Source organism: Electrophorus electricus, chromosome 19 (genome assembly GCF_013358815.1).
Source record: "Electrophorus electricus isolate fEleEle1 chromosome 19, fEleEle1.pri, whole genome shotgun sequence".
Taxonomy (NCBI): domain Eukaryota; kingdom Metazoa; phylum Chordata; class Actinopteri; order Gymnotiformes; family Gymnotidae; genus Electrophorus; species Electrophorus electricus.
Genome location: NC_049553.1, coordinates 6,489,114 through 6,507,266, shown reverse-complemented (window position 1 = coordinate 6,507,266; position 18,153 = coordinate 6,489,114). Strand labels below are relative to the sequence as shown.

At 45.0% G+C, this 18,153-nt stretch overlaps 1 protein-coding gene across 9 annotated transcripts in view; it reads left to right on the top strand.

Moving 5' to 3' along the window:
• The window catches only part of mark2b (MAP/microtubule affinity-regulating kinase 2b), a 34,711-nt gene extending 16,561 nt beyond the window's left edge, over positions 1-18,150 (top strand). For 2 of the 9 annotated variants that reach the window (XM_027013971.2, XM_027013975.2), the window contains 12 exons: positions 508-744; positions 911-1,030; positions 1,637-1,736; positions 1,921-2,033; positions 2,175-2,310; positions 2,464-2,603; positions 2,721-2,809; positions 5,740-5,889; positions 10,284-10,547; positions 12,605-12,631; positions 14,553-14,591; positions 15,623-18,150. In XM_027013971.2, the coding sequence (XP_026869772.2) occupies positions 508-744; positions 911-1,030; positions 1,637-1,736; positions 1,921-2,033; positions 2,175-2,310; positions 2,464-2,603; positions 2,721-2,809; positions 5,740-5,889; positions 10,284-10,547; positions 12,605-12,631; positions 14,553-14,591; positions 15,623-16,073 (1,866 nt within the window). In that variant the 3' untranslated portion in view covers positions 16,074-18,150. The remainder of the gene's footprint in view (positions 1-507; positions 745-910; positions 1,031-1,636; positions 1,737-1,920; positions 2,034-2,174; positions 2,311-2,463; positions 2,604-2,720; positions 2,810-5,739; positions 5,890-10,283; positions 10,548-12,604; positions 12,632-14,552; positions 14,592-15,622) is intronic. The other 7 variants (XM_027013972.2, XM_027013973.2, XM_027013974.2 and 4 more) reach the window with 7 other exon arrangements.
• The last annotated feature ends 3 nt before the right edge of the window (positions 18,151-18,153 follow it).

The window sequence follows — 18,153 nt, the reverse complement described above, 5'->3', positions numbered from 1 at the left end:
AGCTGTGCGTGCATTTGTGTGTTTTACTCTTGGTGTGTGTGCAGTGTTGTGAAAGTTGGTCCATGTTGACTGGGTAATATTTAACTCTGCCAGCCAAGACCAGTTAGTACCCTGCATCTGTTGCTAGGCAACGAGGCCTTCCAGTTTGGCTAAAGTTGGTGGATAAACATTTGAGTGGCAGTGCATGTGCATTTCAACACACGCCCCCCCCACCCCCAATCCCCACACACACATGAATGAGAGACTCATTAGGACAATTGGCCAAATACTACAGAAGTAATGGAGAGCAGCCATAAGAGAGGCTGGCAGGACCTTCTGAAGTGAGTGAAGGCGCATGTGCAGGTCGCTGGTATGGGAGCCCTGGCTTTGTTTGTTTAAGTTTGTGCCCCCTCCTTTTTTTTTTTTTTTTTTACCCATTCTGCTGACTCGCCTTTAGCGCATGTTTGTTTGTTTATTTGACCCTAAAAGTTCTAAAGAAGTTCCTTCTCTTCCTCTCCCCCCGGGCAGGCGGAGAATCTGCTGCTGGACGCCGACATGAACATCAAGATTGCTGACTTCGGCTTCAGCAATGAGTTCACAGTGGGTAGTAAGCTGGACACGTTCTGCGGCAGCCCGCCCTATGCCGCACCCGAGCTCTTCCAGGGCAAAAAGTACGATGGGCCCGAGGTCGACGTCTGGAGCCTGGGGGTCATCCTCTACACGCTGGTCAGCGGCTCGCTGCCCTTCGACGGCCAAAACCTGAAAGTAAGAGAGGGCCTAACGGCTGTGAGGTTGCGGAGAGCTTTAGGGGGATTACAGGTTGATGATTAAATTCTGCCTGCTGGTCATCGCCAGCATTCTCTCTTTAATTTTCTCTCTCTCTCTCTCTCTCTCTCTCTCTCTCCCCCCCCCCCCCCCCCAACCCCTGTAGGAGCTTAGAGAGCGTGTGTTGAGGGGCAAGTACAGGATTCCCTTCTACATGTCTACAGACTGCGAGAACCTGCTAAAGAAATTCCTCATCCTCAACCCCACCAAGCGCGGCAGTCTAGAGGTGTGTTTAGCAAGCTCGAATACGTCTACATTTGGCCCACACAAAAGTAGTATTGTCAAACAGAACCGGTCACAGTTCATCATGGGAGTCCTTGCCAGTTTGGACGAGTATGTTTTTGCACCAGGCTGACTGCCCCCCAGACACCTGCAGTGTGTGTGGATGCGGCCCCGGGTGAACGGACTGTTGCCCACAGACTCTTCTGCAGCAGTGTTACTGCCCCTGCTGTAGGCTGCTACTACACATGGCTGATGAATGCTTCACAACTGACTTTCAAACACAATATCAAAAGATTGTCCAGTTAATCAATAAGACATAAGAAGCCACACTTAGTAGCTAAAAGGAACAGCTCAATCAAAAATCCATAAAGGTTCATTACATCAGAGCACTGAAAAATGCATGTTATTGTTAACCAGGATGCTTTCTCTCTCTGTCTTCCTCCGTCTCTCCTTCCTTCTCTCTTTCTCTCTTCTCCACCCCCTCTCTGTCTGTCTGTTTCTTTCTCTCTCTTTCTCTTCCCCACCCCCTCTCTGTCTGTTTCTCTCTCTCTCTCTCCCTCTCCATCTTTCTCTCTCCCTCCCCCTCTTTGGTTTGTGTTGCTCTCAGCAGCAGATCATGAAGGATCGCTGGATGAATGTAGGTCATGAGGAGGAGGAGCTGAAGCCTTACATTGAGCCATCGCCTGACTACAAGGACCCCAAGAGAACAGGTGTGTGTGTGGGTGGGTGGGTGGGTGGGTGGGTGGGTGTGTACGCGTACGTGCTTGTGTGCATGTGCATAACTGCATGCGTGTCAAAGAGAAAGAATGAAGTAGAGAGAAAGAAATCTAAGAAGCTACAGCTGTGAGTGTTCCTTTACGTAGATATAATCTACGTATGTCTTCCTTTACGTAGATATAATGCTTCAGATGGGTTACACGAAAGAGGAAATACAGGACTCTCTTGTCAGCCAGAGGTACGACGAGGTTATGGCCACCTACCTGCTGCTTGACTATAGGAACTCCGAGGTACACGCACACACACTTTACAACACATTCTTCACGATTTCTTTTTTTTTTTTTTTTTGCACCATATGGCTTCACTGCATTGTTCACTGTCTTATGTTTTCCTGTTTGTTCTCATTTGTCTGTAACACACTGTTGTTACAGCTTGAGGAAGGCGTCAACATGTTGATAAAGTCACGCCCAGGAAGTGACCTCGCAAACAGTAACGCCCCCTCTCCGCCTCAAAAGGTACAGCGCAGTGTGTCCTCTACTCAGAAACCACGAAGGAGCACAGAGCAGGGTGAGTGACAAGTCATCGTGCCCCCCCCCGCCGCCCACCCCAAAAAAAATCTACCAGACAGTAACATTGTGCAAGAGCAACATTAACAAGTTAGGCAAAAAAAACCAAAACACTCCTCTTGTTTTGCTGCTCTCTCCCTCTCTCTCTCTCTAGGCTCGTACTCTATTAAGCCTCAGGGGGATAACAAGCACAGTGCCGATGATTCTGGGAGGAAAGGGTCCAGCAGTTCTGCCAGAGTGCCACCCAGCCCCATAACCCCCGGGGACAGCAAGAAGACCTCCACACCCTCCACTGTGAGCGTGTGTGAACCTCAGAGTTCTGAGCATAACCTTTGACCCGCAAGTTTATGATGAGATGCTAAAGTGTGGCGGCTGGGTGCTAACGCTGGTTCCTGGTGTGTGGCCCCACAGAACAGTGTCCTGTCTACGGGGACAGGTCGTAGCCGCAACTCACCACTCGCAGAGAGGGACACCCTGGGAGTCCAGAACGGCAAGGACAGGTACACACACACCCACCCCGACCTAAGGGCAGATAACATTCAGGACAGCCACTGTGTCAAATGCTTGCTTTAGAATTTCCTTTAGTTGCGCATGCACACACGGACAGGTAGAGGCATGACCTAGGCTTTTCAGGCAAGTCGGTTAACAAGTACGCTGTAGTTCAGATTTCACATTTACACAAGCCAAGTCTCTGTCTTCCTGTCTCTATGCTGCTATTCTGAGAGAGGGAGCGAAAAAGAGAGAGGGGGTGAGGGTGTACACACATCATCTCTAGGTTTGTCTCCAACATGTCACTAAAGGTTTAGGCTAAATTAGTCATGCTGATTAGGATTATACAGGTCTGTGACCATGTCATATGTTCTCACACACACACACACACACACCCCACACCCAAGCCTTCCAGTAAAACCAGTAACAAACCATGACTTTTAGCAGCCTAGTTTACTGTGTCTTCTCTTAAAGAACTGCACAATTTTCCTGTGATGATTACAGCTTTGAAATAAAAATTGGCCGCTAGTGCAGCCTTAGCAGGACAATGAGCAAACAGCATGGAGAGGGTGAGAGTTCACACCAAAACAAAAAGCAGCTAATTTCTTAAGCAAAAACGCGAATCCTCCTTACAAATATTCACATGATCACCCAACATGTGTGTGCACTTCAGCAGAGTATGGAGACAACGGGCCAGCACCACCACCATTTCATTTAACAGTGCACACACAACCCAGAAGCTGTTAGTGACAGACACATTAGCAGCAAAACCATGGACATTGCATGGACCCTAGCACGAAAAACGAGCAATATTGTTTTTAAAGGAACTGTTTTTATTTTGCCACAGCAGCCCATTTAAAAAAATTATATATATATATATATATATATATATATATATATATAATAAAAATACATACATACACACATTACATAAATGTATACATATATATATAAATTGTGTGTGTGTGTGTGTGTGGAAAATCACAGCAAGGAGATCCTCACTAACAGCAGTGTTACTTATAAGCTAGTTAACTATTTAGTTTTTTCCTTCTTCTTCTTCCTCACTACTTTGTGATTCATATCGCCCACGGTGGGTGGAACTTACGTTTGAGATAACAGAGCCCATCCGTTTAAAGGGCAGATATGATTGGTCAGTTTTACTGCTGTTAGAAATTAGTCTCAGATTGAATTACTATTGTGAGACTGTCTATAAATGTATAGCTGGATCACCAGTCACCAACATGTCCAGCAACTGCACAGGCTGCAACAGTCTGACAGGGACACAAAGCGGCTTCTTTCGTTTAACTCTTCACGTTCCAGTACAGACTGAATAGGCACGTTTGATGGCTTTATTTGCTCACATTTGTATTTGTTTAGATGATTGTCAAATTATGAATCACTCAAATGACTTTCTTAGAATATCCTTCTTAGAGGGCCGTGACAGTTCCCCACTGGTCAGAACACCCTTACACCCCACACCCACACGTTTGAGTGTTTACAGACCTACACATATGTGTTGCGTCTCAACCTCTCCCCACATAACCATTTCCAAAAAAAGGTCCCAGCACAAACCCCCCTCCCTTATCTATATACCTTATGCTTCACACTCCTCCCTAATCCATACACCTTCCTCTTCACACTCATCCCTTCATCCAGACCACCCTACTCCCCTAGCGCACCTGCTCACTAACCTAAGGATACATTATACATGCTCACATTCCATTCTGGCTTTAGTGTCTAGTGTCACATGCCTTCAGTGGATATGTATTCTAATTCGCTATGCATGACCTAATGCATGGGCAGAGTCAAATTATCTTTGCACTTTAGAATTGAATATGAGTACTGGGATTGGCCAAGATCACAATATTGGGCAGTGTATACCAATGGATCCATATAACCAGCAAACACAGTACATAATCTTTTATTATAAAAAAAATATGAATAAATTATAGATTATTTGTCTATAATAATTGGAGGTGAGGGTGGGGGGAGCATGCATGCGTACACACATTACTAGAGACTTAGCTCTGTTCAGAGAGTGGCTTACCTTGACCATGAAAGCATTTTTCCTCAGCCCAAGAAGGGTCAGTTGCTCTGTGTAGAAAGCCCAGTTTCTGTACACTCTTGGTTGCCTGGGCACTGGTTTTATTCTTCATTATGTTCACTGGGATGCTTCGTACGGACGTGATGTAAAGCTTTATGAGCATGTGGTATGTGCATGCTGGTATAACCTGTGTGGACCTTTCAGTGCTGCCCTAGCTCCTGTTTGCCGTCCTGCGTGCTCTCCTCAGTCTAGCTCAGTCGGCTGGCTGGGTTCAGCTCTTACCCCCAGCCTACACCCTCCCTGTTTTCCTTTGTTTTTCTTACTTAGTCTTGTTCCTTCTCATGTATTGTCTATCAATAGTGTGTCTTTTGAATGTGTTTCTTTTGCTTTCTCCTTTTGCCCAGTGCATATGTTTGTGTGTGTGTGTGTGTGTGTGTGTGTGTGTGTGTACATGCATGTGTGTCTAAAAGGATTAGCATAGCTTGTGATGGAAAAAGAGGCACCATTAACTCTGTTGTTAGATTTCTGTAGTGGACCTAATAGGCTTACTCTCACTCTGTCCTACAGAAAGGTGATGGTATGTGGTTTTTCCTCCATCACAAGCTCCCCCTAAGCCGTGTGTGTGTTCTCCTCCTTGGTTCTATTCCCTGTAATCAGTACTCTGTTTGACCTCTCTCTCTCCTCGCTCTCTCTGGTTCTTGCCTCTCTCTCTTCCTGCCACTCTGCCACTCCCCACCCCCCCACATGCCCTTCATGAGAAAAATATGGCGTCTAATGAAATGCTCTTCCCTCTCTCCACTCACATACACACCCATGTCTGTGTATGCGATGGTGTGTGTCTGTACGTGTCTGTGTTGTGCGTGTGGTGGCACCGCTGTCGGTTGGCTCCACCCTCAGCCTGAACACTCCTGGCTCCCGGGCCTCCACGGCCTCGGCAGCGGCCGTGCTCTCCACCTCATCCTTCTCTTCCTCACGCTCCCGCCATCACAAGTCCTTCTCCTCCTCAGCCCACCCCTGCCCCGCTGACCTGCACACATACCGGCCCAGGCAAGTCCTCTCCACGCCACACACAAGGCCAGAAACAGACTTTATCACTGAACTGAGGGGGGCGTGGGGGGGGGGTGCTTGGTAAAAGGCCATAGCAAAGATATGAAGAGTGTGGAGTCTCAGGAAGGGCTATGAATGAATGCCAAGAGTCTCAGCTAGACAGACACACTGGTGGTGTAATGGGTCGTTCCACTCTGAAGACCAAGATTTACAACTAGACCCCATTTTTGGCATTTCTTTCCCCCTCTGGACAGATAAATTGCATGTTGTGACCCAGTTTTCAGTTAAGGTGTTTTACAATATTTTTGGTGCTGTTATTGTGGTGAGCCGACAGAGCCGGGTGGGGAGTTCTCAGAACTGAAAGTGACATCATTATTATCCTTCAGAGCTTAACTGAACTCTCAGGTTAAATGTTAAAGGTAATGCCTTGCCTGTTGTCATAATTTTGCTGTCTTTTGAACTAGGACAGCATGACACAGACAGGTTCTTACCTGCTAGCAGATGGTTGGGTGCATTGAGAAACATGGTTTCCTACTTCTCCATAAAGCCTTACTGAATAGTGTGACATTTCTGATCAGGATATCATAAAAGCAGAATAAAAAGTGAAGATGGCAAAGTGTCTTCACGTGTTGTTGAATTGACAGTCCATATCTTATGATCCCAATGTCACTCTCTCCAACACAAAATCCGCCAAGTCACACCACAGCCCTGCAGCTAACACCGCTGTTCTTAACAAGCCAGGTCACTTAATTGTCCAGATATGAGCCATTTGTCTGCCTCCAGGCAGTGGGTAGAAAGCACTGTGTACACACCCTTTGGAGACGGACGGTGTCATCAGCATGCCGCCTGAGACAGGCAGTCTCTTCCTCAAACATGCTTAACCTGTGGGTGCAGCTACAATGCAGAAGTGCGCACATGCACTAGACATTGCGTCCTCCTTCTGTGAAAGCAGGTTGCACTCTGTAATCCTGGAGTCAAAGAACAAAGAGCAAGGCTAGCGTGTGCAGTGAATGGTTACCAAAAGCCCGTTGGCTTGGCGCTGCCACAGCCCGGCGTGCCAATGGCTGCCCTGAAAAGGCCTGCTTGGTCACATGCTATGATCTCACACTGTTCCAAATATGCTCAGGGATGAGGGAAAGAAGGGGGCTCTCATAAATAATTGTAGGGAAATCTGCTGGAGTTGCTCATTTTCACAAGGATGGATAGAGATACAGATAGAGACACCGATAAGGAGTAAACAGCGTTCAGTCTAAAGTGTATAGTAAAAGTTTGGCAGATGAGAAATATTGCACAGTAGTAAACAATAGTTTATTATAGAGTGGCGTGAGTTCAGACAGCAGGAGATCAGTACTCTGCAGTACTAATTGCAGTGGGTAAGAAAGATCTGATATGATGTTCTTTAACACAACACAGCTGTATCAGTCTGCCACTAAATGTGCTTCTCTGTTTATCCAATGTAGTGTGCAGTTGGGGGGTACTGTACAGTATGGCTAACAGTCCTCTATTTTGCCACAACCTCCAGAGTTTCCCGCTGGACTCCAACAGCAGAGACAGCTTTCCTGATGTTAAGATTTCTCTGCAGTTCATGCAGGGCAGTTTTTTATATATAAGAAAGCTAATTTTTCCCCGTGAAATAATATAAAACATACAAAAGGTAGATCTTGGTTTTTGGAAGTCTTTGCAGGTTATTTTTAAATCCTCAAAATATCCCAGTCATAGTAACAGATTGCCCTTATAACCCCACTCAGAAGTGGCATGTAGGTTAAATAAATCGCTGTCTACCAACTTTTAAATGAAAACTGCTGGCAATTGACTTTCAAATATGACATGACATTTCTCCATACATTTTGTTGATTTTTGATGGAGTTGCAGTACAATAAGAAGTGCTTGCGAACACAACGCAGCCTACCTAAGGAAGATATTTGATCCCTGCTGCTCGGTTAGCTATTCACTGAAAAGAACAGGAGTCCGTGTGGCTATCCCTTTCACAGCTATCAAAATACACGACTGTGACACAAATAGAGCTCTTGGAGGTGATTTACAGAGTAGACAGATCTATATGGTTGTTATAGTTGTGTGGAAATCGGAAGTATCTGTGTTAAATTAAGTGAATACTATCTTCACACACCTTAGCAAGTGTATTTTCAGTGTTACTCCTAGGTAGAGATTTTCCTACATTTTTAGGATGTGTTCATATTTGTAATTTGGTTCCCTGGGCCTGGACCAAAGCAGAAAATTATACATTATTGCATTTTAGTCCTGGTTGGCTTAGTGTTCACACTGACATATTTACCACCGGACCAGAAGATGTGAAGGAAAGTGAAATGGATATGGTCACATGCTGCTTGACTAGCTTTTATGAGTAGAATAATCCTCAATGCTGGACTAAATGCGTTTGTGGGGTGGAATAGCTAGCAGAATGTTTTATTGGGGCTCAAACAGCACAAGGAATTCTTCTACTGTAGGAAGTGCATTTTGGATGCTTGGGAATTTTTGTGGTTTTTTTCCCAGTACAGTATAGATATGTTCACTGAACCAAATCTCAATGAGGCATTTTACCTCCTCATTGGACCAAATGTTAATGAGGCATTTTACCTCCAAATGTTAATGAGGCTTTACCTCCTCATTGGACCAAATGTTAATGGGGCATTTTACCTCCTCACTGCTCCACATTTGGCCTCTGCTCTTTTTTGCTACTGCCACTCTGATCTCTCACGCTGTGTTTGGGGTCACATCTTGTGACATCACGTCCTGTGATTGGTCCAGTTGATGCCTTTGGGATGTGTTCATACATGAAACAAATCACACCAGAGTTTGGTAGCTGTCTAAGATCAGCCTGCTCAGGGGCTCTGTGTCTATTTATTTGGTGCGCATCAGGATTCGAAAGGTAACATGCCAACTTGCTCCAACAATCTGCATTGACAGAGCAATCGCACCAGAGTTTGCTTTAATCTAACCAAGATGGCCAACTGTAAACTCACAATTACAGATTCAGCTGTTTCCAAAATCCCAGATAATGCTTTGTGATAATGGCTTGAAACCTTGGTTCCTAAGCTTGGTTCCTAAGCCAAATTTAGAAACCAGTTTATTATCCTACACATAGTTGCTACATGTACATATTGTCATATATTCCCCCCCGTATTATATTTGTCCATATGCTTTGTGCTTAAAATATGTGCACAATGTGGTAGGGGTGTGTGCATGTGTGTGTGCGCTGGTGGGCACCTGCATGCGTGTAATGGTAATTGATGGCCTGCCATTAATTTTGCCCCAGTTCTGGTTGCAAGCTGTACTTCAATGTGCCTGTGTTTATACATGGGGATTTCTTTGGGGGCAAGTGTAGATCATTAGCGAGTTGTTTAAAAACTTGGAAAGTTAAGTAAAGTTCTATGTAAGTGTAATGCATATCTCTGGATTCAGGTGAACTGTATTTTACAATGTTAACTTACTACAATGTTCATTATGCTAACTTAGTTGGTATTTATTGGTTAAGACTTTGAGAATCCCATTAGAAACAGCTGTTGGTTGGTTGATTTCTTGGCTCCATGTACATGGTTGCAGAGTTAAAGATTAGTAGCTTTGGCCTGCTGTATGAAAGGGTTCTCTGTCTGGGGCTCACTGCACAACATGAAGCACAAAAGCCTTCTTATGCTTACTCTAGATAGTTGCAGTGCATACACTGAACTGTCATCCTCAAGTAGGTGGCTCCTAGGCTAATACTAAATATTAGAATACAATATAAGGGTGTTTAGCACCTGTACTTGTTCCTGGCAGGGCTCTAGTCCACTGGTTGGACGTGATGTGACTGTATGGATGCCATGGTGGGGTGCGATTTTTATTTATTTATTTTATTTTTTATTTTTTATTTATTTTTTTTCTTCTCAGTGTGCTGGAAGGACAGTTTGTACAGGAAGGCATGGTGTGGGCGAGAGCTTCATTATATCATGAGTCTGTGGGTCTGTAATGTTAAAAGTCTGCTTCCAGGATGAACGTTTTGTTTTGGGCAAAGGGATATGAGGTCTGTGCTCAGTTCTCCCTCTGTGCTGAGCACGTTCCATTATTTTTGAGATTATATAACACATTTTACCAGCGTGCTGCAGGAGTGAGTCAGTATCACACCTCCCCATATCTCACACCCAGCCACATTTTAAATGTGATAGATATACGGTACTTCAAATGTTATATTTCAGTTTGATTCCCTAGGCACTGCAGTTAAACACAAGTTATACACAAGCACTAGTGCTGTTTGCCTACTTCTTCCTGTATACCTTGTCACTGCACAACAATCCATTGGCATCTATAAACCGCACACAGGTTTGCGGGCAATTACCGGAGGAGATGAGTTATGGCTTGACTTGAACTGTTTCCCTTCCTTCAAAATTCCTTTGTCACAGTGGTCCCTCCCAGAGAGCACCTGGTGCTTCCCCATCGGCCCAAAACATCAGCAGCGCCACGGGGACCGACCGTACCAACTTCCCACGGGGGGTGGTCACGCGCAACACCTTCCACATCGGCCAGCAGCGAGGGGCGAGGGACCAGCAAGGCTCGCCGTACCACGCCCCGCCCGCCTCACCCTCCCTGTCTCACGGCAACAGCCAGCAGCGGCGACCCGCCACCTCTGGCATCTTCAGCAAGTTCACCTCCAAGTTTGTGCGCAGGTGAGAACCGGCAGGTGGAGTTGTGGGTGGTGGAGGGGTTGGATCACCCATAAGGGTCCACAGGTCAGATGAAGGGGGCGAGCCAACAGGCCCTTTTTATCCGGGCTGGTAAGAGGAGACAAGAGTCTGCAGTGTCTGGTTTGGAGTAGCAGATGGAAGGGCAGAAGGGATTGAGAGAGAGATTCTTGTTAAGTGATGATAAAGGAAGTCAGACACCAGCGCATCAGTCGCATTCTCACATCTCTGCTTCCCTCTCACAGCTGGGGTGTGTGCGTACTTGGGAGTTTTTAATTTATTTATTTTCACACTGTATTCATGCTAATTTTAAATATGGAAAATGGTCTGGATGTTTTTGATTTTTCTTTTATTTTGGGGGTTGGTGGCAGGCAGGAATATCTGAAATCCATGCACTGTGTATCTTACTTGAAAGCCATCTACAGGAGTGTGTGCTGGCATAACACTGTCACAAATTCTCTTGTCCCCAAAGTCTAGTCCACATTAATTAAATTACGTTGTTAGGGTTCATAATCTTCACTGTATTTCAGCTCACATAAGTGCACATGCATTCACACACACACACACACACACACACACACACACACACACACACACACACACACACACACACACTCATTTCTCATCTGTTTCATCATCTCCTGCTTCTAAGCTCTAGCTCAGTCTAAGCACACTGCCAGTGCCACCTTTCCCGCACCTCCGTGGTGACAGTATCCATGGTAACAGCGGAGGTATCGCATTCCCTGGCTCTATAAATACCCATGGTGGGGACACCTTGGCATGTACGCTCTGGTGCCGCCAGAGCCGTGGGCTTCACTCAGATGCGGCGGGAGGAAGTTCGGTGAAATATACCAGAACTTGTCTTTATAGCATCCCCAGCTAATGGCCAGACTTCATATTTTTAAGCATCGATTAGGAATCTCCTCTATACACACACACACACACACACACACACACACACACACACTCAAAAGTTAGTTATTTTGAATGAATGGGGTAATGCTATCTGAAAGATCAATCACCAAATTAAGACCATTGTGTTGAGTTAGGTTTTAGATCCATAATCTTGAGCTGTCCTGTACAGATCTGGTATATTAAAGCATTTAGTACCTGTAAAAAACAGTCCCAGTGTAGTGGGTCCCCTCTTGTTACACAACTATGCCACAAATCTGTGGTGGTGATGGTTCACACACACCTGGAAAAATTAGGAGCCCCACTGTGCACCCATGTGGTTGCCTGACCAATCAAACCCACTGGCCCTGCCTCCCTAAGAATTCAGCCAATGGCAGCACCAGGACTGGGACGGAGCATCCAACTGTCCGCAGTGCCCGCTACCTTTTTGCGCTGTCTTCGGGAATGGCTGGGGTTGTTTCCTCTTGCTCCAGTCAGTAATACTGACATTGCATTTGCCAAAATCATTTGACAAATGGCCCTGCAAAGACATGTCGATTTGAATGGTCAGTGTTGCTTGTGTGTGTTAAATCACTGGCCACCTCTCGCTCAGACACATTTTTTGCTCTGTCTTCACTTTAGATTGTGTGTAAGTCTGCAGGACAAATCTACAGCTGCAAGCAAAGTCCTAAATATCACCTCATTCTCGTTTCAGAGCTAGTGAATAGTACATAGTCAATAACTAAAACTAAACAGAAATATAACACCGTGATATCTTGAGATTTGTTCAATATGCTTAGTTTGTCCTTAATGTGGATTGCATAAATTCATTGCTGCTTTTTAAAAAATATTAATTTATTATTACTTGATGTATTGTTGCAAAGTTTTTTCACAGGTTCAGAATTTCGTCGTTCAGTCTAATGTTGGTATTAAAGGGCCCTTAGAGATTCCTCAGAGTCAGCACATGTGCCAACATTCACTGTGTGTAATTGTTTAACGGCTTGCTGAAGATGGCCTTTAAAATACTATTTACAGGAAGCCTGTCCACCTTGAGGGTTTAAATCTCATGCTTTTGTGCACTGCAAACTGTTATTCATATTTACATGCATGCTTTTTCCCTTTTTTTTTTCTTTCTTTGTTTGCTTTTGTAGAAATCTATCATTCAGGTTCCCCAGAAGGTAGGAAAGCACAATGACAACCCCCCTCTTATGCTCTGTTTTTTTTTACCCTTTTTACGCTTTCCCAGTTTTTGTTGTTTTTGTGCAACTTTTGTTTATTTACTTTTCCTTGTACTACATCACTCCGATTTTCTAGGGTTGGCCCTTTTTTGACATTTGGTATTTGTGTAACACGTTATGGCCAATACTAACAGCGCCTTCCCCCCCCCCTTCAACATGCTCACTGCACCAAAAAAAAACAAAAAAAACCCTCAAACATAACATTTGTCTTTTTCTTTCGCCATACTCTCCTGTCCTTTCGCCTCATCCCCCTCTCCTCTTCATCAGTGGCTATGGTGACCCCACCTGTGTGTCTTGGACTCAATTTACTTACTTGCTCAGGTTACCCACCGGGCTTTGGAAATAGGATATGATGTCATAGTGGGACATGATTAACCAGCAGAGTGGATCTAGGTAATGGAAAATCCCAGGCTAAGTAAGTCAGAACCTGATTTGAAAGTAGAAGCTCAAAAACAAATAAGTGATTTTTCGAACACACTGCCTGCTTTGCACAAAGTGATTTGCTTATATTGGGTGTCTAAGATTTGTGCACAGACAGGCTATTCTATAGTTTTTGGAAAAGGGGGATCCGAGGATGGAAAGGAGCGGTGGGGGGCGAGGCGTTTTCTTTTCAGGTCAAGTTGTTTCTCTTTCCCTCTGTCCATTTTTCCTCCCCTGGCTCTTTTAACAACGATGATGACGACGACAGCAGCAGCAGCAGCTGAAGCTGAGATTCTCGCCCCCCCGGGCCCTTTTCCCTATATCACCCACCCCTTAGCTCTGTGTTTCACTTCTGCCTGTGCTTTACTCTATTTGAGAACATGTGACTCACATGGGGCAGGCACCGGGTGTGTGAAAATCTTCTTCACTCGCATCTCACTGAGTAACTCTGTCTCAGCAGCTCAACCAATTACTTACAAAAAAGTAACTCTCTTTGCGATTACTTCACATCGTTTTCTTTGTGATCGTGTTAGGCAGTCTTTTGGCCAGCAGGGGGAACTATCAAAGCACAGAGATTTAGAAGGGTATTTTTGTACCCTCTGGTGGACAAAATTTGTATTGTAGCACTTTGAGTACATTGTGAGTCACAGGTGAAATTGTCCATAACCTAATTCCCCCCCTTATTGAACCTACAGATGTTGCTTTGTACTCACTAACATTTGATATGGCTCTGCTTCCAGCTCTTGGCTTACTGTCTAATTAACTGTGTCTGTTTATCTGTGGACCATTCTGTGACCTGGTAATGTCTATGCAGTTGTCTGATTAACGTAACACAGTTTCTCTAATGACACTTGCAGTTCCACATTAACGTAAGATGGCTGTCTGAGAATGCCTTTTTGTTTCTGTGTGTTTGATGCTATATGACTATCTGTTTTTATGTACATGTGTATGGTGGTTATTTTTATTTTGGTGAGTCCGTGTGCCTGTGTGTGAAGTTGGGGGCTATGCCAGCTGTAAAGGCAAAACAGCGTTGGATCACTGTAGATAACATGGTGATGACCTTGCGTTTAATCATTTGTCGACGGTCCCCTTTTATTATTCTCAGATTCATTTCATCCTGTAATGTATGTTCAGCCATTCATATGCCTATTCATTTACTCTGGCAGATTGGTGCTGTTGGTGCTTGTTAGTGACATTTTATTACTCAGCCAGCCTTTGACCTCTTAAACCAGGTCCATTGCTTTATACAACAGACTTTATAGCTGTATGAACTTATGTCCAAACCATGCAATGCAAATGAATGAGTAATATTTTCATTAATAGAATAGGATGCATTTGATTCCATGGTTGCACAAAACTTACATGGTGTTAGAATCTCTCTCTGTTGAGTTAATGACAGTAGGCCAGACCACAAACTAATCATGTTGCAATTTCTTTCGAGGAGCCCATATGAGGGAGAGGGTCGGGAGGAGGGGAACAGGTGAGGATAAAAAAAAACAAAGACAACGCAGACCGCTGAACCTGATCAAATGATTTTCTAATCAGACCTAATAAGTAGAAAGTATGCAGAAAGTCATAAGTGGCTGGTGGAAGGGCAGTTAATTGGGTGATAATTGCTTTCTAGTCTTAATTGTTACCAGTCAACATTGATTTTAGAGGAGTGTGTGTGCTTGTGTGTTTGCATGCACAAACACATGGGTGTGTGTGAGAGTGAATGAGATGGTTTGTGTGTCATGAAATGTTTCATTATTTTCTGACTACTTCTGTCCTCAGATTGGTCTCTAGATCTTTCCAAATTATTTTCTCTCACTCACACACACACACAAACAGTCCAACAGTTTCTAATTCCCCAATATGCCTCTTAATTTCCCCTTGGTGTAGCAACATAATCATCTACACTTCACATAAAACAGCAGACACTGGTAGAAAGGTGGAGTTCACTCGGAAATGTTCAGCTGCGGCTTATATTCAGACATGCCTCTCTGTCTATGCATGCGCTCACACACGCCCGCTGTCCCTTACACTATGTGGGCGACATTTTAAAGTGACAGACGCCTCAGCCTGTGCCTGCAGTGTGATGCGTCAGAGCAAGAAGGAGGGCAGGGGGAGGAGGAGGAGGGGGAGGAAGATGCCTCTGGATCACGCCGCTCACACTGCTCTCCTGGCAGCTCACACTCTCACACTTAGGCCACTCAGCTCAGTCTTGTGACTGAGTCCCACACGTTCACACAGCAAGGAGCAATTATTCTATATAGTACATGCGAGGATGTCGTGTAGGTGACTAAATGGTCTCAAAGGCCAGCCACATACAAACAGGCATATTGTAACATCTTGGGTTTTTTCTCTCCAACCATTGTCATGGTCATCCTCTCTTTCTCCATCATTCTCAATGATCTCTTTCACTCTTTTTTTATTTCTCCATGCCCTTTGCTGTTTTTTTTTCTTTCATTTTTGTATATCCTTCTCTCTCTCTCTCTCTCTCTCCACCTCTGTCTCCACCCCTCTGTACAGATCTATGCTGAGCAGCGCTGAGAAGTCCGAGAAAACGGGCGTAGGGGGTGGGACCCTAGGCTCGGGAGGCGGTGACGAAAATAGGGACTCGCTCTCTTCCTCCTCCCCGAGAGGTGGCACCCCGCCTCCCTTGGTGAAGGACAACCCCAAGCCGCGCTCATTGCGCTTCACCTGGAGCATGAAGACGACATCTTCCATGGAGCCCGGTGAGATGATGAAAGAGATCCGGAAGGTACTGGATGCCAACAGCTGCGAGTACGAGGTGCGTGAGCGATACATGCTCTTCTGCATGGCCGGCAAACCCGCCCGCGACGACTTTGTCCAGTGGGAGATGGAAGTGTGCAAGCTGCCCCGCCTCTCCCTCAATGGCGTGCGCTTCAAGAGGATTTCTGGCACGTCCATCGCCTTCAAGAACATCGCCTCTAAAATCGCCAACGAGCTCAAGCTGTGAGAGGGAAGGAGAGCGAGAATAGAGGAGGGGCGAGATGGGGCGAGCTGGTGGGAGGGGTGGTGGTGACTTCAAACTCCAGGTGAAAGAGAGCGAAGGTGGGGTGGGTGCAGGGAGGATGATCACTGCTCAAACACAAGTTATATAGGGGTATTGGATGACACACCTTACAGTTTGGCAGATAGTTCTGTGAGCTGTAGAGATGATGCATGTTGGCGTGGCATGAGGAGCAGGGAGGGGAGAGAGTGCTGTACATGTGGACTTTGCTGGTTTCAGGATCACCAGCTTTTACTCTCACCAGTCTGAGCAGGGGTGAAGAGGGAGAAGCACCGTTTGTTCTGCTGTTGTCCACTCTGAGAAGAAGCTGGTTGGATGAACTCCTTTGGAGCTTCATGAACTGATTTTGGTTTTCAAATCAACAGTTTTACATATATGCACAACCACCCACACCTACCCCCACACACACACACACACACACACACACACACACACACACACACACACACACACACACACACACACACACACACCCCACTGGTGAACCAGACCATGTTCACGACAACTGCTTTGCAGGGTGAACTGGGGACACACTCCTCCCAGCACACACACACACACACACACACACACACACTAACCCAACGTTCCTTTTGTTCTATTTACAGGGTTAATCCCCATCTGAGCCCAACAGAGGGCTAACACTTGAAACATGCTCAATGGATTGTGTCTTATGTTTAGGCTGATTTAGTCCTTCATTGGCTGGGTTGTGACTTGCTGCACTGGAATGAGTGTATTTCCGTTGCCTTTATTTTTATTTTTTTCCCTTTTCTAAGAGAAATGACGTGTTTTAATGTCGTATTATCAGTGATTATGGTTTAATGTAATCATTAGGACAAACAAATTCTTTTTTTTCCCCCTTCCCTTTCGTGATTTTAAATTCCCTCATGCCGGGGGGGAAGAGAGGGCCACATACGAGCGCCGGACTCCCAACACACCTCCCCTTACCCTTCTTTCTCCATCTCCTGATGGAGATGGTCATGAGAGATGGTCATGTACAGTACACTAAGTACTAGGGTGTGTGAAAAACCAGTCGCTGGAAAACATAAGGACTGAGCATCTTGCAGAACAGCTCAGGCAACATGTTGATAAATTACCCCACTCGATCCTCATGTGCAAGCCCTTGTCCCAAAGCCAAGCACCGTACACCATCCTACCACGTGGTGGCTGAAGTGAAATGAGCCCAACCACCACTATCCTTTGAACGATTCAGTCACCTTCTGACGATGTGAATTTGTCTGTGTATGTGTGTGGGTGTGTGTGTGTGTGTGCGCGCGTGTGGTAAGACATTGAGTACGAGGTCTACCCAAGAGCTGGTTTTGGTGGCTTTATGTTTTGACCTTCACACTGATTTTGTACAAGTACCAAGCGCATCCTCAGCAGACGGCCTGACCTCCACTCAGTTTAGATGGTATCTGTTTCCACTCTTTATTTTTCTATGATCAGATCTGGGGTGGGGGAAATTAAGCATTAGATCTGAGAAAGGCACATCTCTGCGTGTGTGTGTGTGAGTGAGTGAGAGAGAGCGCAGTTGAATAGTTTAAATTGACCGTGCTTGAATGAGTTATGTACGTTTGTCTCTATTGATCTGTGCGTTTATTTTGCATGCGTCCTGGGTCTGTCGGGGGTACACACTCCATTACTATTGAAAGAGGAGTAGGGAGATTGATGAATTTCTTCCAAGTCTATCAATGGTTTGGGGACACCTGTGCACATCTGTATTTTATATCATTTTGGAAAATTTTCATTTTTTGTCACATTATTTGCAGTTCTATGAAATAATCATTGTCTAAGGTGCTGGGGATCCAATTGTCATTATCACTATAATTTTTCTTCAGGGTTAATTTTTATTTCATAATTTTCATTGCTGTAACTTTACTATTCTGTCAAGAACTGAAAGCTGTCAGGGAGAGAGGAGAGTTTGAAAACTCCATGATGTTTTTTTGTGCAAAGAAATTATGATCAATGATAGTAATAAACAAATATTAAAAAAAATACTGGTTGCCTAAAGCAACAAGGAACTGTCTGT